At 46.0% G+C, this 17,366-nt stretch overlaps 1 protein-coding gene across 4 annotated transcripts in view; it reads left to right on the forward strand.

The window, feature by feature from the left end:
* Window positions 1-17,366, forward strand: part of CAMTA2 (calmodulin binding transcription activator 2) — an 897,177-nt gene that overhangs the window by 352,324 nt on the left and 527,487 nt on the right. For all 4 annotated transcript variants that reach the window (XM_086946206.1, XM_086946207.1, XM_086946208.1 and 1 more), the window contains exons 8-9: window positions 5,790-5,930; window positions 7,653-9,514. In XM_086946206.1, coding sequence (XP_086802332.1) covers window positions 5,790-5,930; window positions 7,653-9,514 — 2,003 coding nt within the window. The remainder of the gene's footprint in view (window positions 1-5,789; window positions 5,931-7,652; window positions 9,515-17,366) is intronic.

Genomic DNA, 17,366 nt, shown 5'->3' on the forward strand with positions numbered 1-17,366 from the left:
TCCCCGAAATAGAAGAGCTCCATAAATTCAGGAGACAAACTATTGAAGGAATAAAAGAAATGGAGTAAATTAGAGGTGGGTTATATTAAAGATCTATCACTGTGTAGAACGCAGAGCAATTGCAACATAGGAATTGAAAAAAATATATGCATTTAAACTGTGACACATCTAAGAAGTAGGGAACACAGCAGGAAAAGTATTTGAATGGTTAGAAAAGAAAGAGAGAGGGCTTGTGATGGATACGCAAGATACTAGGAGGTTGGTAAGGAAATAAATGAGTCAGAGGATTGGTACTAGCTTTATGAAATCCTTCAAAAAGAAAAGTAGGTCCTGTGACATATTTTGAGATAGAAGAACTAGACAATGTCATAAAAGATCTACCAATGCGCTGATTTAGCCCGGAATAAAGAGTGGAAACGGACTTGTAAATTCATACAGAAGAGATCTTCACAGCACCGGCACAATTGCAAACCTGGAATGCCCTGGATACTAATACATTCCCAGATGAGTTATTTAAATGTGTATCAAGTGAAATCGTGGAGCATCTGCTGGAACTGCAGCAAGGTGCGAAGGAGACTGGAGAACTGCCCCATGACTTAAGGCAAGGAGTTATAATTTGAATATAGAAACGAGGCAAACCTCATGAGGACGATTCCTCTTACACACCAATTTAACTGTTAAATGTGGAGATGAAAGTAGTGACAAAAGTATTAGACAGTATGCCATATACTTTTGTAAACACACTAATACACACAGACCAATATAGAATCTTGCCTTAGAGGGCAATGAAACACTACTCGTTACGCCTATACGTAACCGCAATATCCTTGCACCCAGATGTGGAGCCATCAGTGCTCCCGTCACTTGATCTGGAGAAAGCATTCAACTCCATTGAACGGCTGTTCTTTCATAAATGGGCTTAGAAGCCAGTTTTAAGAGATGGGTAAACGCTTAAAGACGGAATTAAGATCAGAAGAGTGCCCCATCCTCTGTCATCGAGCAAGATTGTCCATTATCCTAATTATTGGATGTATGAACAATAGAACTGTTCGGCCTCTCTTTAAGAAACCCCACCATGGTGAGGGGCCTTAAAGGGGAAAGAGAACAGAATTGACGGGTAACTGTATAGCCCAACTAGGAAATATGATTACTAGGATGCTAGACATCGCCAGTCTGTTGGGGAGATAATCTGGTTATAAAATGATTTGGTCCAAGACAGCTTTGTACCTGTTGACTTGATGGATGTCACGACTGAACTAATCCTCGTCATATAAGTTTTATTTCGGCAATTCGTATTATAAATGCTAAAAAAAACACCCAAGCTGAAAATACAGTTAAGAGACATAAAAATAATCGGTTTGTACAACATGTCACCGTGGGCTTGCGGGTTCTTCCTTGCGCTAAAATGAGGTTTATACAGCGTGCTGTCTTTATGATGATTATCATAACCAGGTCCGGCGTGTAATACCCTCTTGGGGCACTCTGTAATGCCAGCTGGAGATGAGTACAATCCAGTTAATAAACCATACGGAGCTACCGTGTCCATGTAACACAATCCAATTAAAAACAATTAATCTTTCAAGCTCATTCTTACAATAAAAGTTCCAATTCATGAAGTTTTAAAATTACACCAATATAAAGAGAGAATTCGAAAGAGGGGTAGTGGAACGAACCATCTGTGTATTTCAGTAGTTAAAATATGGTGCAATAATTTGCGTGCCCATCAATTGTGATATTTGTCTTTTGTGCTCCCTCATTTTAACGCCTTAACCGCGGCGGCAATTCTGCTGCGGTGCGGGCGTTCTATTAAGTGGGCGGGGCTGCGACGGCTGTTGGCCGTTCGCAGCACTGTGGAGGGAGTGCTTCCGTCGGGCAACGGAACGGGGTAAAACAATTTTTTAACAACAAACCCCAACAAAGCTCCAACAATGGAAGAGACCCTCTCTGCGGGGGGAGAGGCAGCGCTTTCAGTGCGATGTATGGGCCTGTCCCTCATTTGCGGCAGTAGGAATGAGGCAAGTAGCACCCTCGGACTTGTGGTCCCACCAGGATGTTGCCGCAAGATGACAGATGCCCCCATCAAAGCCCCAACGATCGAAGAGAACTAATCTTTCTCACTGAAAATAAACACAGACGGATTTAAATTCTTAGGAATATACATCACCAGAAACAAAATGTAGAGAACTTTACATGTGATGCTGAATTGCTTTAAAGCTGACTGACACAACGTCAAGTTCTCCCACAGCCATCTCTGGGTAGTGAAGCCATGTACAAATAATAACATAGCCACAGTTTCTATACAGATTCCCAAACATCCTGCTTTCGAAGCGGAGAGAGTTCTTTCATCGAGTCGTAGGAAAGCTGCCAACCTTGTTATGGGATGTTAAGACACCTAGGTTATCACCAGCCAAAGTATATAAAGAGGTGTGTATAATAGTGCCATTGGACTCCCTGACACTGAAAACATTATTGGGTGACAATGAACGAATGGATTAGACCAAGACACTAACCCGCCTGTTGCCTGAATTTGTGAAAGTATGGAAATAGAAGTTACCCAGCATTTATTTACAGTGGAACCCTCTCCGGCCATGTCCGCAACCCACGCGCGCGGATTGAGTAACCTGGAAATGTGCCACTCAAAGGATACTATGGAAAGGGTAAATTGCAACGCAAACACCACTATAGGCCAGCTAGGATATGAAGGCGGAGGGAAAACCACCAGGTTTCTAAACATTGGGCATTATAGAGATCTCTAAAGCGAGAAAGATTTAGTCAAAAAACGTCAAGAAAACTCCTGATTAAAGTTAGCTTGGCAGAGCAGTCAGGCCTATCACCAGAGGCAATGTGTAAACCCAAAGAATACACCACAAGAGAGACTCAATGCAGGCTTATATAAAAATATATACTATATCATTCATAAACCCAGTCTAAACGACATGAATCATAAATACTGTGCATGTTAGGAAAATACTGAGAGAGTACTCTTTATCCTGTACAATGCAAGTACAAAAATAACCATTGATCACCATGAGCACATAGTTGACAGCACATGTGCTCCTATCTTGAAGTTTATACGGGAACAGTCAGGAAACAGGCACAGGAGCCCCTGGGTGCATATGATATGTGTAAGGCTCCCTGTATTCCATTTTTACGGTTTTTACACATAAATACAGACGGAAAACAATGTGTTTTCTGTCTGCATTTATTTTTAAAAGTGGATAAATACACAAAATGGGGCTTCTTTTAAGTGACTCTCTGTGCTGTCTTTCATGAATTGTAGGCCAACTGCTGAGCAGATGGACAGCATGGGAAATTAAAGAACAGGATGACATTTCTTTAAATAATGGCATATGTTAACATACATTTGTGGCATAATGCTAAGATTTAGTGGATGTATTGCTGCATAATATTTGACAGCTTAAATAGCTAAATAGGGACATACATGAAAGAATGAGTGTGTCTCTATCAGTTAAATAAAAATGGAAACGTACAGTTTTACTACAACTTTTATAAACAAAACCTAAAATAAATATGGCTAAATAAAGATAAAATGGCCCAAAAAATAAATATGTATAAATTTAGTCGGAAATGCTAAAAAATAAATACCACAAAACAGGGAGCCCTATACATGTATTATCGTAATCCGGTAGGGGATTGTAAAGATAATCCTTGCCATCCGAAATACACACAGGTAAAACATCACCTTAAGGCCAGTAAGACTCATGAATCAGAATAACTAAGCATGAGACACTGGAGCGCCTGCACTCCTAGTACTTTTCCATATATTAGGGCAAGTTTCCGGTGATGAATGGGGCCTCGGATGAGGATCCGACCGCAATGCCCCCAGGTTCATCCCAGTGCTGCACACTCACTGCTGGTAACACTAGGCGCCCACCGCTCCAGGGTCAGCGGCACTGCACCACTACATGACATTAGTGGGGTTACCCTCGCCTCCGATGGGGGAACCGTGGAATGTTCAGTAGGCGCTCGCAGCCGTATTAAACCTCCTTTCCTCAAACCACGATGAACTCATGTGTGTACTCCAACTGGATTCCCTCCTTGACCCTTTCATCCACACTACATCAACCTTTTACTACTTAAAATGTCACTGCCTCTCCTACCATTATATTGCCAAATAAATATATAGACATTATACTAGTAATTAGCGAGATATAAATGTTATACACAAACACATAATATATTAAATACATCAATAAAAGTAAATGAAAGGGGAAAATGGTATAAAACTGATTAGTGAAAACAAAAGTATTAAATTAAAAAAACAAATGAAATATTGCCTTTGTCGTATTGTAGTAACATTCAAATGATGAGTGTGTCTGTGTGATATCAAAGATTCGTTCATGAATATGCCAAGCTATGCCTTTTTAAAACATTGATTCGTTACATTTATGTAACAAAAAAGGGCTTGCTCACAAGTCAAAGTGAAACAAACTTGTTTAAACATTTATGCTATTATATTAACATTCCACATTAACTGACATATGTAATTCAACTAATTTAAGTTTCAAAATATTTACATTTATGAAGCAAACAACAGGTAAATAGTTACCATGTAAATGAAATAGTGCATTTAAAAAAGCCATGAACTTAAGTTTACAGGGTAAACGTGACGTAATATTTGGTGATATAATGGGAAATAAGATATACACACCTCAATAAATAATTGTAGGTGGTGGTGTTTATGTAGTAACATACGACCCCCCGTCTCTGCCCAACGCCCCCAAGAATCTCAACAGTTTTTTTCATGTTGTATTATGGTAAATAAAATCCTTGAATGTTTTTCTTGTGGTTACTTTCTCTTTCTTTTATTTGAGGTAGTATCTTCCAGACCCTCCTTGTCCCCAGTACTAGCCATTGCCAGATCACTTCTTTAAATAGTTTTTCTTTGTAATTTATTTAACATTTTGTTTAGCGCGAACTAGATCGGATAGGCTTTCGAGTACGTCCTGTATAAAAACACATAGCGAGGGTACACAGAACAAAAGTGAGAAGAAATCAGTACAATATCAGAAGGAGTGTGCAGGACGGTTATTATAAAATGCTCTGTCAGTCACACTATCAACCCAAACTGTTGACATTTGTAAAGAGATAGCAGCAAAGTGTGATATCATGAGTAGCATCATGGGAGGATGCAGGGACATTGGAGACGAGAAGCTGAAAGCAGCCACAGTGGCCTGAGTGTGCACTTGTCAGCCATGGAGGGTGGGAAGGGATGACAAATTAGAGGTCGTTTCCAGTCTGTTTTGAAGGATGTGTAAAAGGCTGAGGTGGCACTCAGCCAAGAACTAATATTATGATTGTTTTAATCTAATTGCCAACAAACACCTTGCTCCCTTATATTGTAACTGAAGATTCTCTTTTCAAATATGTAAAGTTATAAAATATTAGAAAATGCTTCACATTATTCTCTTGCCTCTTCAGCAGGACAATGCTGTGTGTCCCTCTAAGAAATAAATCTGGGTGAAGCAAAAGTAAAAGGCCTCACCCACTAGTATCAAACAAGAAGAAAATGTATTTGTCTGAACAAATGTGGTTCCAATTTTTGCAAACAATGTTGAAAAACGTTGACTTCTGCTGGCCCTTTGAGACCTAGCTCATTGGGTAATGATCTGACTAGTAAAGCCTATCAGCCATCTGTGTATTGTCTCTTTCTTTGGCGTGTCGTGGTCATCTATTAATGAGTGCTTTATTTCTGTGATAGTGACAGAATGTAGTTCCTCAGATGTTTTATAATCTGGTTCTCCCTTTCTCTGTTCTTTGTGTCTCAGTTCATGGCATAAAGTGGACCTGTAGCAATGGGAATGGGACCACAGAATTCTCCATTGAGCAGTTAGTGCAGCAGATATTGGACAGTCACCAAGCCAAGCCTCCGCCACGGACCCACGCCTGCCTCTGCAGCAGTGGCCTCGGTCAGTATCCGGACTCATGCTTGGTGCAGTGAGAAGTGTTGTTGCCTGGAATACCTGTCAGTTCCTGTAAGAATAGCATGGAAGGTGCAAAGAGGAGATTATGTTTTTGAATGTTCTCTTGTACTCTCCTCCTATCTCTCCCTCTCGAATCTCAATGTGTCGGTTTAGCCAAGTACATCGTTTTTTACTCATCAAAATACTGCATCAATAAATGGTACACTCTCCTTTTAGGCTTGACTCATTCCACCCGAACTAAAGCCACATCAGTGTTTGTATGTAAATGTTTGCTTGAAGTCTGCTTTGACAAGTTTTGTTGTGGACTTGGGTTCCAATTGAATAGGCAAAGAGAGGGGTCCCTGAGCGTCAAAGTATGAAAACAATTACCTTCATGTGGAGCCTCTCCTGGCCGCATCTAATGGTTCCGCTTTTTCTCCTGCATGTGGTGCAAATATCCCTAACCGGTTTTGAGGGGGGAGTGCAAGAACTAAGGATGCCACTATTACCATGGAGGTCATTTTTATTATGATACTGGTCTCTCTCAGCTTTGAGCTTTCTCAGCTCTTTGCTAGGAGCGTGACCCTTCACCATCCATATGTGATGGCTTCCACAGTAACATTCTCTGCCAAACATTAACACCAAGACACAAGTATTCTCTTCACCACTTTCTAAAGAGTTTCCAGACAGACCCATACAAACAAAAACTTATCAGGTGGACCGATGCAATGTCTGATGGTGGACCACTTGCATTTGTTTAGATTATTGGTACAAGCTAGGAGATTCCTGGAAGGTTGGGTTCAGTGCTAAATAGTTAAAGCATGAAGTTGAGGGAGGTATTCCACGTATGAAAGGTTTGCCGGAGCTGACTATTGCAGAGTTCCGGCTCGAAGTATAAATGAGCTAGTTACTAACTGTAGGATGTCACTGAAACTTTTACATTATGATTTGCTTTAGGGAACATAGATAATCATCCTTTAGTACATTTTCATGGAGTGGTGCTGCAAAGGTAAATAACTGAATGAGAAGGTTACAAGTGTGAAGCTTAATGTACCTTTTCCTAGACAAGATAGAGTTCATGAAAAGCAAAATAAAGCGCTACCTAGGAAGAAGGTTGAAAACATCAAATTTATAGGAACTTGCAAAAAAGCCTCTTCCACTCCCTGGCATAAACTTTATTGATATTAATACAAAGAATGCGTATCACAAGAATCTATACCCACTTCCTAAAGCTTCACAAATTCTTGAACTCCTGGTCAGCATTTGTGATAATAAACTGGAATATGGCATGGCGGACCGAGGTTGTATAAAATCAAGGGTTACAGGCCGCGTCCTTATATGGGGCATGCCTTCAAGAGTACTGGAGTTTGCGATTCCACCACTGCTGTTCAGTACTGTTTACCCAGGTTCCACATGTGCTTCTACCTGGTCATTCACTGGCGTGGGCACAGCTGCCAAGGAGATTAGGTCATGGGCATTTGTGAATGTGGAGAAAGGCTTAGGTGGTGGATAGTGGAGAAAGCCATAGGTGTGGTTTGAGCGCCATAGCCATTCATTCAATTGCTTTGTGGATTTACAACTCTCCCAGATCCTCTCTGACAGGTGCATCATATGAGCTGTCATCATACTGGAATAGATGGCCATGTGAAAAGATGCTTCTAGAGAATGTAGTCGATATTCAAAAAACTCTTCTATTAACTGTGTTCCCACTATCCTCTTACCTATTAGGTACAACAGGAACTACACCCCACAAGTGCAGCAGCACAAAGCATCGTATAATCTCCCCCAAGGTTGACTTCCGAACGTGCCCTTTCCCAGCCTTAGCCGAGGTGCAGAACATCTCAGCCACCGACGCCAAACCTGAGGTCGACCACAGTAAAAGCAACGGTGTGGACAAGAAGGACAACCAGCTGGCAAGAACCACTTCACTGACCAGCGGCGGGAGTGAAGTCTCCTCTTCATCTTCCAGTTACACAGACAACCCAGACTCCACTCAGAACTCGCCTGTGGCGATAGCAAATGATTACTATGGCGACCATGAACACGGCACCCTCACAATTGCAACCAGTGTGCCAAATCTCTCAGTTGGATCAGTAACTTGTGGTATAACCCAGAACACAGTTCTTGTGATGACTGGGTTGGGAGGAGAGAAGTCCTTGGCCGTGGGCTCTTCTGGTTTGACGCCAAGCCAACATCTAATAGTTGCAGATTCCAGCGGCCAAACACTGCCATTGACGAGCCACAAAATATCCTTATCTCCATCTTCCAGTGCTATAGACGTGGCTCTGCTACCTGCCCCCGTAGGCATGTTGGTATTCTCTCAGAAACTAGAGGCAAACATGGACACCACAGATACTACTGTGGCCTTTGATCCTGATTCTTTCTTAAACAGCCCAAGGATAGGACAAACCTATGGCGGAGGGGCTAGCAGTATGTCGGTTGACTCTAGTTTCAGTCCCATGGGAGGCACCAGTACGAGCAGTTGTCTTGTTAATGAAGTTAAGACAGAAGATGAACCGTTGGACTCCACATCTATTTTTGCATCCTACCAAAGTACAATTATTCCACCCAACGTCACAGTTTTCTCCTCCAATTCCAGCCTTGTATCTGTGGCACAGACATTCCCAGCAGCCACTCAGGTAACCTTGGTGTCATCCAGCCTTGAGCCGGTAACATCTTTGGCAAAGGGTGACCACAACAGTAGAGAATCTCCAACACACTTTCTCTATAGTCAACCTCTTCCTGCCCACAGTTCAGCTAACACCTCCCTGAACCAGTTCTTTATTCAGGATGACAGTAGTGGGGAACATTTGATTCAGCCGCCTACTTCTGTTGCACACTCTACTTCTCTTGAGCAGGAGAGCGCTACTGGGCCAAAGCTTGAAGCACAGTCCACTTGCAGTGACATGAAGGAAGAAATAAACTCCCCAGTCTATCCAATGTCTTGTCAGGCGACTACCTCTGAACCGGATACACCCATGGACACAACATCACATGCAAACAGTGCTGCTGACTCCACAGAGTCTCATACAGAAGATGAAACACGGGTAAAAGTGAACTGCCAACCTGCCAGTGACACTAGCTGTTATGGTGTTCCTGAGAATCAAAGTCCAGAAAGCATTGGCGAGACAGCTGAGCTCCAGAATGCCAACATAAGTGACCTTTACACCATCATACAGAATGATCTAAGCTCTCCGTCAGTGGCTTCTACCAACATGGAACTCAACATGGACCACTTCAACATCTCTTTTGACAGCCAGTTTCCCGATCTTATCTCAGATCTAATGACTGAGGAGGTTGCAAGTGCCAATGGATTTGAGCAGTTCAACACAAACTCTAGTTCCGTGACTCCCACTACAAGCCAGAACCAGCCAGTCTCCCAAACGTTTGCTTCCAGTGACACTCCACAGGCCTCCTATTCTTCTCATCAGCAGGAGCCTTCCATCCAGTTTATGACCGGCACCAGCGATGTTCTGAACTTTACCGAAGTGCCTCCTGTACACTCAGTGCAACCGTCCTCTGGCACGGGGTTAGACGCAGTACAGCTTGTTACGATTACAGACTTCTCCCCAGAGTGGTCCTATCCAGAGGTGAGTAGTAAACTGGGTCAAATGAAGCTGATCTCATGGTTCATGTTTGGTTCTCAGTGTTTGAAATTCATGGCAAAGATGATAGAATGCTTCAAAGATGATAATGTGTGAAAGATGTTTTGCAGTTGTTTTAAGTATGTCATAGTGTTTCTACCCTAGCATACTCTGTCTGATTAAATATTTTTGGCACATAGAAAAATTGGGAGCATGTTTGGTGGGAATTAAACTTATTTTACTTAGTTGTAGGCATAAATTGTAGCTTGGACACCAGTGCCTGCACTGAGTAAACTTATGAATCTGCATAAATGTGTAGTGTTTGATTTCTACATTACTCAAAGAGATGTTACAAGAACTAAACATGCCTTCCTCAAGAGGAACCCTTTTTGGAACTTGGTGTATGACATAGTGCCTCAGTCCTCACATTCGATGCTAAATGCTAATCTTATCCTTTTCTTTAATCTTCGTTTGTTCACTGTTTCTCCACCCTCTCATAAAAGGATTAGCCAATCCATTAGTCTCATCCTTTATCTTGGTCATTCATATGGTCACTGTCTCCACCATCTCATGTAACTATAAAAACCGTTCCTTCATCTTATCCTTTTGTTTGGTTCTTCATGCGGCCAGGTGTTTCACCCTGCTATATAATGCGAAACACAAACAACTTCTCTCATTTTTGTAGCCTCGCTATTCTCTGGACTTTCCCAATTCTCAGCTTGTATGCCCTTCCCAATTGTATCACAATGCACCTCAACAAGATGGTCAGCCCCACAGCTGTAAGGCACTTCCTCAGATGAATTATCCCCCATTTCTTGTTGTTCTTCGATATCCTAAGCCTTAACAGGTGGTGCCTGAAGCACATTCCTTGACGATACAACGGAGGCCTAGGCAGGTTCAACATATTAGTGAAACAGTGGTTCACCAAGTGCTCATTTTAGTCCATAGTTGGATAATAGACATGGCTGGTATAATGTTTGCCAGTGAACAGTGAACGCATAGAAGAGCAGCAAGGCTAGTAAAAGGGGTTCTATTTATTATAGAAACTTTTTTGCTTTTGCTATTTGTTCATGTAATAGCAAGAGGTTTCTTTAATTTAACTAACGTAAGGTTCGAGGCATGAGGGCTGCTGAATTCATATCTGTGCATAGATCGCCGCCTAATGTTGGGTCCGGATGATTGCACATTGTTGTCCTGGAAGAGTCTTCGAAGTATCACGAGATAGGTGGCTCCCACCCTGGACTACAGTGCGCATGGGCATCCTCTCCATCCGCAGATTGTTTTTTTCCGCCATTGGGTTCGGATGTCTAATCTCTTACTCCAGTTACTTAACTTGTACTCTTTCTGTTCCTAAGGCCAAAAGGCCTTCTTAGCGTTGGTATTGTATCGTTTGGTGCCTGGCCCTTTCGGTTCTTCGATCGACGTCGAAAAAGATTCTCTTGACGACTCAGGCCCAGACTACATCGACGATGGAACGGACCCCGTTTAAGCGGTGTCCTGTGTGTAATTCAAAATATTCGAACCGAGATGTGCACCCAGTGTGCAACACCTGTTTGTCCCCCGACCACGACGAGTCAAAATGTTTCGCATGCTCGAGGTTCCGATCAAAGAAGACTATTAAACTTCGACGCGCGGCGAGGCAGTCGGCCCAACAGTCGGCTCCAGCACCTGCAAACATCTTCGATGCCGGGGACGAGGAACTCTTCCAAGATGAGGATGAGGCAGAAGATGACGTTCCCGAGGAAATGTCGGAACCGGCGTCGGAACAAGACTCCAATTTCGAAGTGGACGAGCCAGACGAGGAGTTCGGCCACGACCAAGATGTCGTCGAGGTAGGGGACGACGATCAGGCCCTTGCGTCTGTTGATGACGACTCCGGTGGTGAACCGAGTCCGCCCGCAGCTCCAGGGCCTATCATTGACATTCAGCCCGCTCCGGCCGAGGCATCACCGAAAGGCCTTAGCCAAGATCCATCCGTTCGGTCTACAGCCCCGCATCATAGCCAGGCTAAGACCCTTTCAAAGGAGCCATCGGTCGATTCCGTGAAATCGAAACCGAAACAGACGGAGGCGAAATCGAAAGCGAAACTGCTCAAAATGGTGGTCGGTTCGACGTCGACGCCCGCCTCGAAGGTTGTCGTCGATCCTTCGACGCCGAAGATACCCGTCGGCGCCAACACTGGGACTCCGAAGCAGGGCTCTGCCACCAAGACCGTCGCCTCGAAGGCCTCGGCGCCGGTGCCTGCGTCCACTACCAAACATAGCGAGAAGGCCAAGGGACTTCCTCTCGGGAAAGGTCTCCAGCCACCCCTCTCGGGTCTCAAGCCTGGGCTGGCGAAAAGGGTCGAAGCCACGGCCAAGGACGCCCCGAAATTATCGTCGATGCCCAAAGTCGGAGGCGCACCGCGCAAGGAGGTCGATTCAACGCGCTCAAGCGAGCCGCCTACTCAGGCGTCGAAGAAACACGAAGCCGGCGCTTCCGGTTCGAAGCAGGCTGAATCGACGCCACTTAAGTTTGGCCTTCCGCCCACTGCACGTCCAAAGTCTCAAGAGGCTTCCAAGGTGGCGAAGGTGTCCTCACATGCACAGGTCGTCTATCATGAGCCTTCTTACGACAACCAGACGAAACTGTTTATTGACTCGGAGTCAGGCAGGCTTACCGTCCACAAGCGGAAGATCGCGCCTGAACATCCTTTGGAGGGTTACAAAATTCCCCTCAAAAAGAAGATGGTCTCCACCACCTCTCCGGTTCTTGTTGACCCTCTTCAGGACTACTCGCACCATACTGTTCATTCTCCAACACTAAGTGAGGAGGACTTAACTGCGGACTATAGCCAAATGGGCTTCACTTACAATACTGACACTGATCAGGATGTCTCCAATCAATGGTCAGGGGCAGCGGATCAAGGCGATGACCCTGATGACCCCCATACCACCCCGGACTCTCAGTCCTACAATGTCAAACAATCTCCAACTGAGGACACTGTAGCGTTCAATGCATTGATAGAGCGCGCAGCCCTCAATCATGACGTCGAAATGCATGCTGAGCCAGTGGATGAAGATTTCTTATTCAACACCTTCTCCACATCTGAACGCTCCACCAAGACTCTGCCCATGCTTAAGGGGGTCCTCAAACATGCCACAGCTATTTTCATGGAACCTACAAAAGCCAGGGTTATCAATCCACGGATCGACAAGAAATACAGGCCTGCTCCAGTGGACCCCACCTACATCAAAGGCCAGCTCCCCTTGGACTCCCTTGTGGTGGCTAACGCACGCAAAAAGGCTAACTCTCAATCAACGGGGGACACTCCCCCTCTGGAGAAAGAGTCCAAAATCTTTGAGGCGTCTGGAAAGCGGGTGGCAGCGCAGGCCGCAAACACTTGGAGAATAGCCAATACACAGGCACTGTTGGCTAGGTACGACAGGGCGCAGTACGACACCCTAGAACAATTAATGCAGCACATGCCTGATATGTACAGAGAGGCTGCGGAAATGGTTATACAAGAGGGTAAACTGATCTCCAATGCGTCCATCAAGTGCGCACTGGACGCAGCGGACACTGCAGCAAGGGCAATCAATACTAGCGTAATGCTGCACCGCCACGCATGGCTGCGCATTTCTGGGTTTAAACCCGAGATCCAAACTACTCTTCTCAATCAGCCGGTTAATCCGGACTTCCTGTTTGGACCCGATGTTGACACAACACTCGAAAAAATGAAAAAAGACACTGAGACGGCAAAGTCCATGGGGGATCTCCAGTCACAGCAGTTTCGGAGCGGTTCCTTTCGTCGCTCCGGTAACAGGGGAGCAACAAGAGGACAAGCTCTACAGCACTCCCAGTACGCCAAGGGCAACACACAGTCTACATACACTAAGAACACCAGAGGTGGATACCGTGGGAACAGCGCCAAGGGGAGAGGCCGCGGCAATAACAACGCCAGGTCCTCCACTCCCAACAAACAGTGACTTCTTGTCACTGCCCCCCGACCATCTAACACCTGTCGGGGGGAGACTTCAGCAGTTCCTGCCACTCTGGGAAAACATCACAACAAACAGGTGGGTGAGACAACTTATCCGTTACGGCTATTGTCTAGAACTGACCTCCACCCCCCCCAACATACCCCCAAGAAACCGTCCTATGTCCGCAGAGCACTCGCACTTATTGCAGCAAGAAGTTCTCTCCATGCTGCAAAAAGGAGCAATAGAGCTCGCGTCTGCCGAAGAAAGGGGAGCAGGGGTGTACTCCCTGTACTTTTTTATTCCAAAAAAGGACGGGTCCCTAAGGCCCATTCTAGACCTCAGACCCCTCAACCAATACATCCTCTCGGAGCACTTTCACATGCTAACTTTACAACAAGTCCTGCCGCTGCTCCGTCGGGGCGACTTCCTAGCCACCCTGGACCTCAAGGATGCGTATTTCCACATTCCCATTCACCCAAGTCACAAAAAATATCTCAGGTTCACGGTACACGGTCTGCATTACCAATTCAAAGTCCTGCCCTTTGGGGTCACTACCGCTCCCAGGGTTTTCACCAAGTGCTTGGCAACGGTGGCAGCGCACTTGCGCAGGGAAGGTATTCACGTGTATCCCTACCTGGACGACTGGCTCGTCCAGGCAAAGTCTGCCATACAGTGCGGCCACGACATGTCGCGGACCATTCACCTCCTTCACAGTCTAGGGTTCTCTCTCAACTACGCAAAGTCTCACCTGCAGCCAGCCCATGTGCAACAGTACCTGGGGGCGTCAATAGACACCCAGTCGGCCACGGCGCAGCCGGCCGCAGCCAGGGTCAACAGCATGCAAGCGCTCATCCGGAGGTTCCGACCTCAGCAATCCCTCCCAGCACAGGTTTTCATGCAACTGATCGGCATGATGGCATCCTGCATATTCATAGTCCCGCACGCGAGGCTGCACATGCGACCCCTTCAGGAATGCTTAACCCGTCAGTGGAACCAGGCTCATGGACATCTAAAAGACCTAGTGTTGGTGACCGGTCGTGCTTACAACTCTCTGCATTGGTGGAACCCACAAAACCTTTGCAGGGGACGTCTGTTCCAAGAGCCTGTCCCACAAATAGTGCTGACGGCGGACGCATCTCTCCAGGGTTGGGGAGCGCATGTCCTCCACTACACGGTGCAGGGGCTATGGACTGCACAACAGCAGAGGATGCATATCAATGTGTTGAAACTCATGGCGATCTTCATGGCACTGAAAGCATTCAAGTTGCACCTGTGCAACAAGGTCGTGTTAGTCCGGACGGACAACATGACCGCCATGTATTACATCCAGAAGCAGGGGGGCACGCACTCCCCGCAGCTGTCTCACCTAGCCCAGAGCATATGGAAGTGGGCCATTCAGAGGAACATCTTCCTCATGGCGGAGCATCTCCCAGGTGTCGACAACCAGATGGCGGACCTGCTCAGCAGGCACAGTCATCAGATGCACGAGTGGGAGATCCACCCGTCGGTTCTCCATCCGTACTTCCAGCAGTGGGGTCATCCGGACATCGACCTCTTCGCCACAAGCGAGAACGCAAAATGCCCAAACTTCGCCGCCAGGTTCCCACACCCGCAGTCTCAGGGCAATGCGATATGGATGAACTGGTCAGGCAGATTTGCGTACGCTTTTCCGCCAGCCCCCTCATACCTCTGGTGGCGCGCAAACTGCGACAGCACTCCATGACACTCATCCTGGTTGCTCCAACGTGGGCACGGCAAGCTTGGTACACCACGTTCCTGGAACTTTCAGTGGTGCCACACCAGCAGCTGCACCTCACTACCAGCCTCCTCACGCAGAGCCATGGCGACATTCAGCACCCAGATCCACAACAGCTGAACCTTGCGATTTGGCTCCTGAGGTCATAGAGTTTGGATACCTGAACTTGCCTCCTGAGTGTATGGACATCATCAAGGAGGCAAGGCGACCAACTACCAGGGCCTGCTATGCGGCCAAATGGAAGCGGTTTGTTATTTACTGCTCCAACAATAACGTTAACCCGTTGGACGCGTCTACGCAAAACATCATATGTTACTTGTTGCATCTGTACCAATGCAACCTGGCGTACAGTTCCATCAGGATCCATCTGGCGGCCATAGCCGCTTACCTTCAAAACAGGCAACACCTTTCCGTTTTTAGGGTACCTGCCATTAAAGCCTTTTTAGAAGGGCTTAAAAGAGTGATCCCTCCCAGACACCCCCCTTCACCAGTCTGGAACTTAAATATTGTTCTCACCAGACTCATGGGGCCACCCTTTGAGCCACTCCATTCCTGTGACAGTTCCTCACCTGGAAGGTGGCCTTCTTGATAGCTATTACATCCCTGCGAAGGGTCAGTGAGCTGCAAGCCCTCACGATTCAGGAACCCTACCTGCAAATCCATGCGAATAGAGTGGTGCTTCGCACCAACCCTAAATTCATGCCAAAAGTGGTTTCGCAGTTCCACATCAATCAAAATATAGAACTGCCCGTTTTCTTTCCTAACCCAGATTCGGTGGCAGACAGAGCACTGCACACCTTAGATGTCAAAGAGCTCTCCTGTATTACATCGACAGGACAAAAGACTTTCGAAAGACTAAACAGCTATTCGTTGCATTCTCTCCACAACATAAAGGCAACCCTATCTCCAAATCCGGTATAGCCAGGTGGATTGTTAAATGTATCCAGATCTGTTATCAGAAAGCTAAACGCACACTTACAGTTCCCCCTAGAGCGCATTCCACATGCAAGTTGGGGGCTTCCATGGCTTTCCTGGGTAATATTCCTCTAGAGGACATATGTAGAGCAGCCACATGGACCACTATACATACATTTACCAGACACTACTGTGTAGATGTACACTCCAAACAGCAAGCTGCTGTAGGACAGGCTGTTCTCAGGACTCTCTTTCAGACTGCTGCAGCTGGCACGGGCACCCGCAAGTAAGGAGGAAACTGCTATTTATTCTATGCACAGATAGGAATTCAGCAGCCCTCATGCCTCGAACGGAATATGCTACTTACCAGTATGCATCTGTTCTTGGCATGAAGGGCTGCTGACATTCATATCGCCCGCCCTCCTCCCCGGTACCTGTCGCAGCTGCAGCTCTCAAAAGCATTTTCAGGCATGGTCATCACTTTCAGTATTACACTCCATCTCTGCCACAATGGCGAAAAACAATCTGGGGATGGAGAGGATGCCCATGCGCACTGTAGTCCAGGGGAGGAGCCACCTATCTCGTGATACTTCGAAGACTCTTCCAGGACAACAATGTGCAATCATCCGGACCCAACACTAGGCGGCGATCTATGCACAGATATGAATGTCAGCAGCCCTTCATGCCAAGAACAGATGCATACTGGTAAGTAGCATATTCCTTTCTGCTGAACTTCTTTGAGTCCCTTGTTTATGCTGCTGCAGACAATATACATATATATATATATATATATATATCAACAAAGTTCCCAAAAGGAGTTGGAATGCACACCACGGCAGCTGAGACTGCGTGGGCGGCAATTTTCGACCCGACTGCAGCACGACAGCCATGAAAATTAGCTCAGCGCGCTGGGCACGGAACCCACCAGAGGGATTGAAATAATTGCCTTACTATTGGAATAATGCAGCACCCACCGGAGGGTTTTAATTACAGACACACTACAAATACCGACATGCACCCCACCAAGGGAGAACACGTGACCTCTAAAAGCCGTAATGATCGGAAGGTAATGAATACGTGCAGTGGTGTGGTTTGTTAGCTGCTGACTTTCAAGGTAAAACGCCTGTGAAGAAGGAGCAGGAGGCTCCGAAACCGGTCGGCGTAAGAAAGACTGTGTCCTACAAGCTGAGCATCCTCCCAAATAAAGTTCAGTGCAACAAGCTGC

Source organism: Lissotriton vulgaris, chromosome 12 (genome assembly GCF_964263255.1).
Source record: "Lissotriton vulgaris chromosome 12, aLisVul1.2, whole genome shotgun sequence".
NCBI classification, from domain to species: Eukaryota; Metazoa; Chordata; class Amphibia; order Caudata; family Salamandridae; genus Lissotriton; species Lissotriton vulgaris.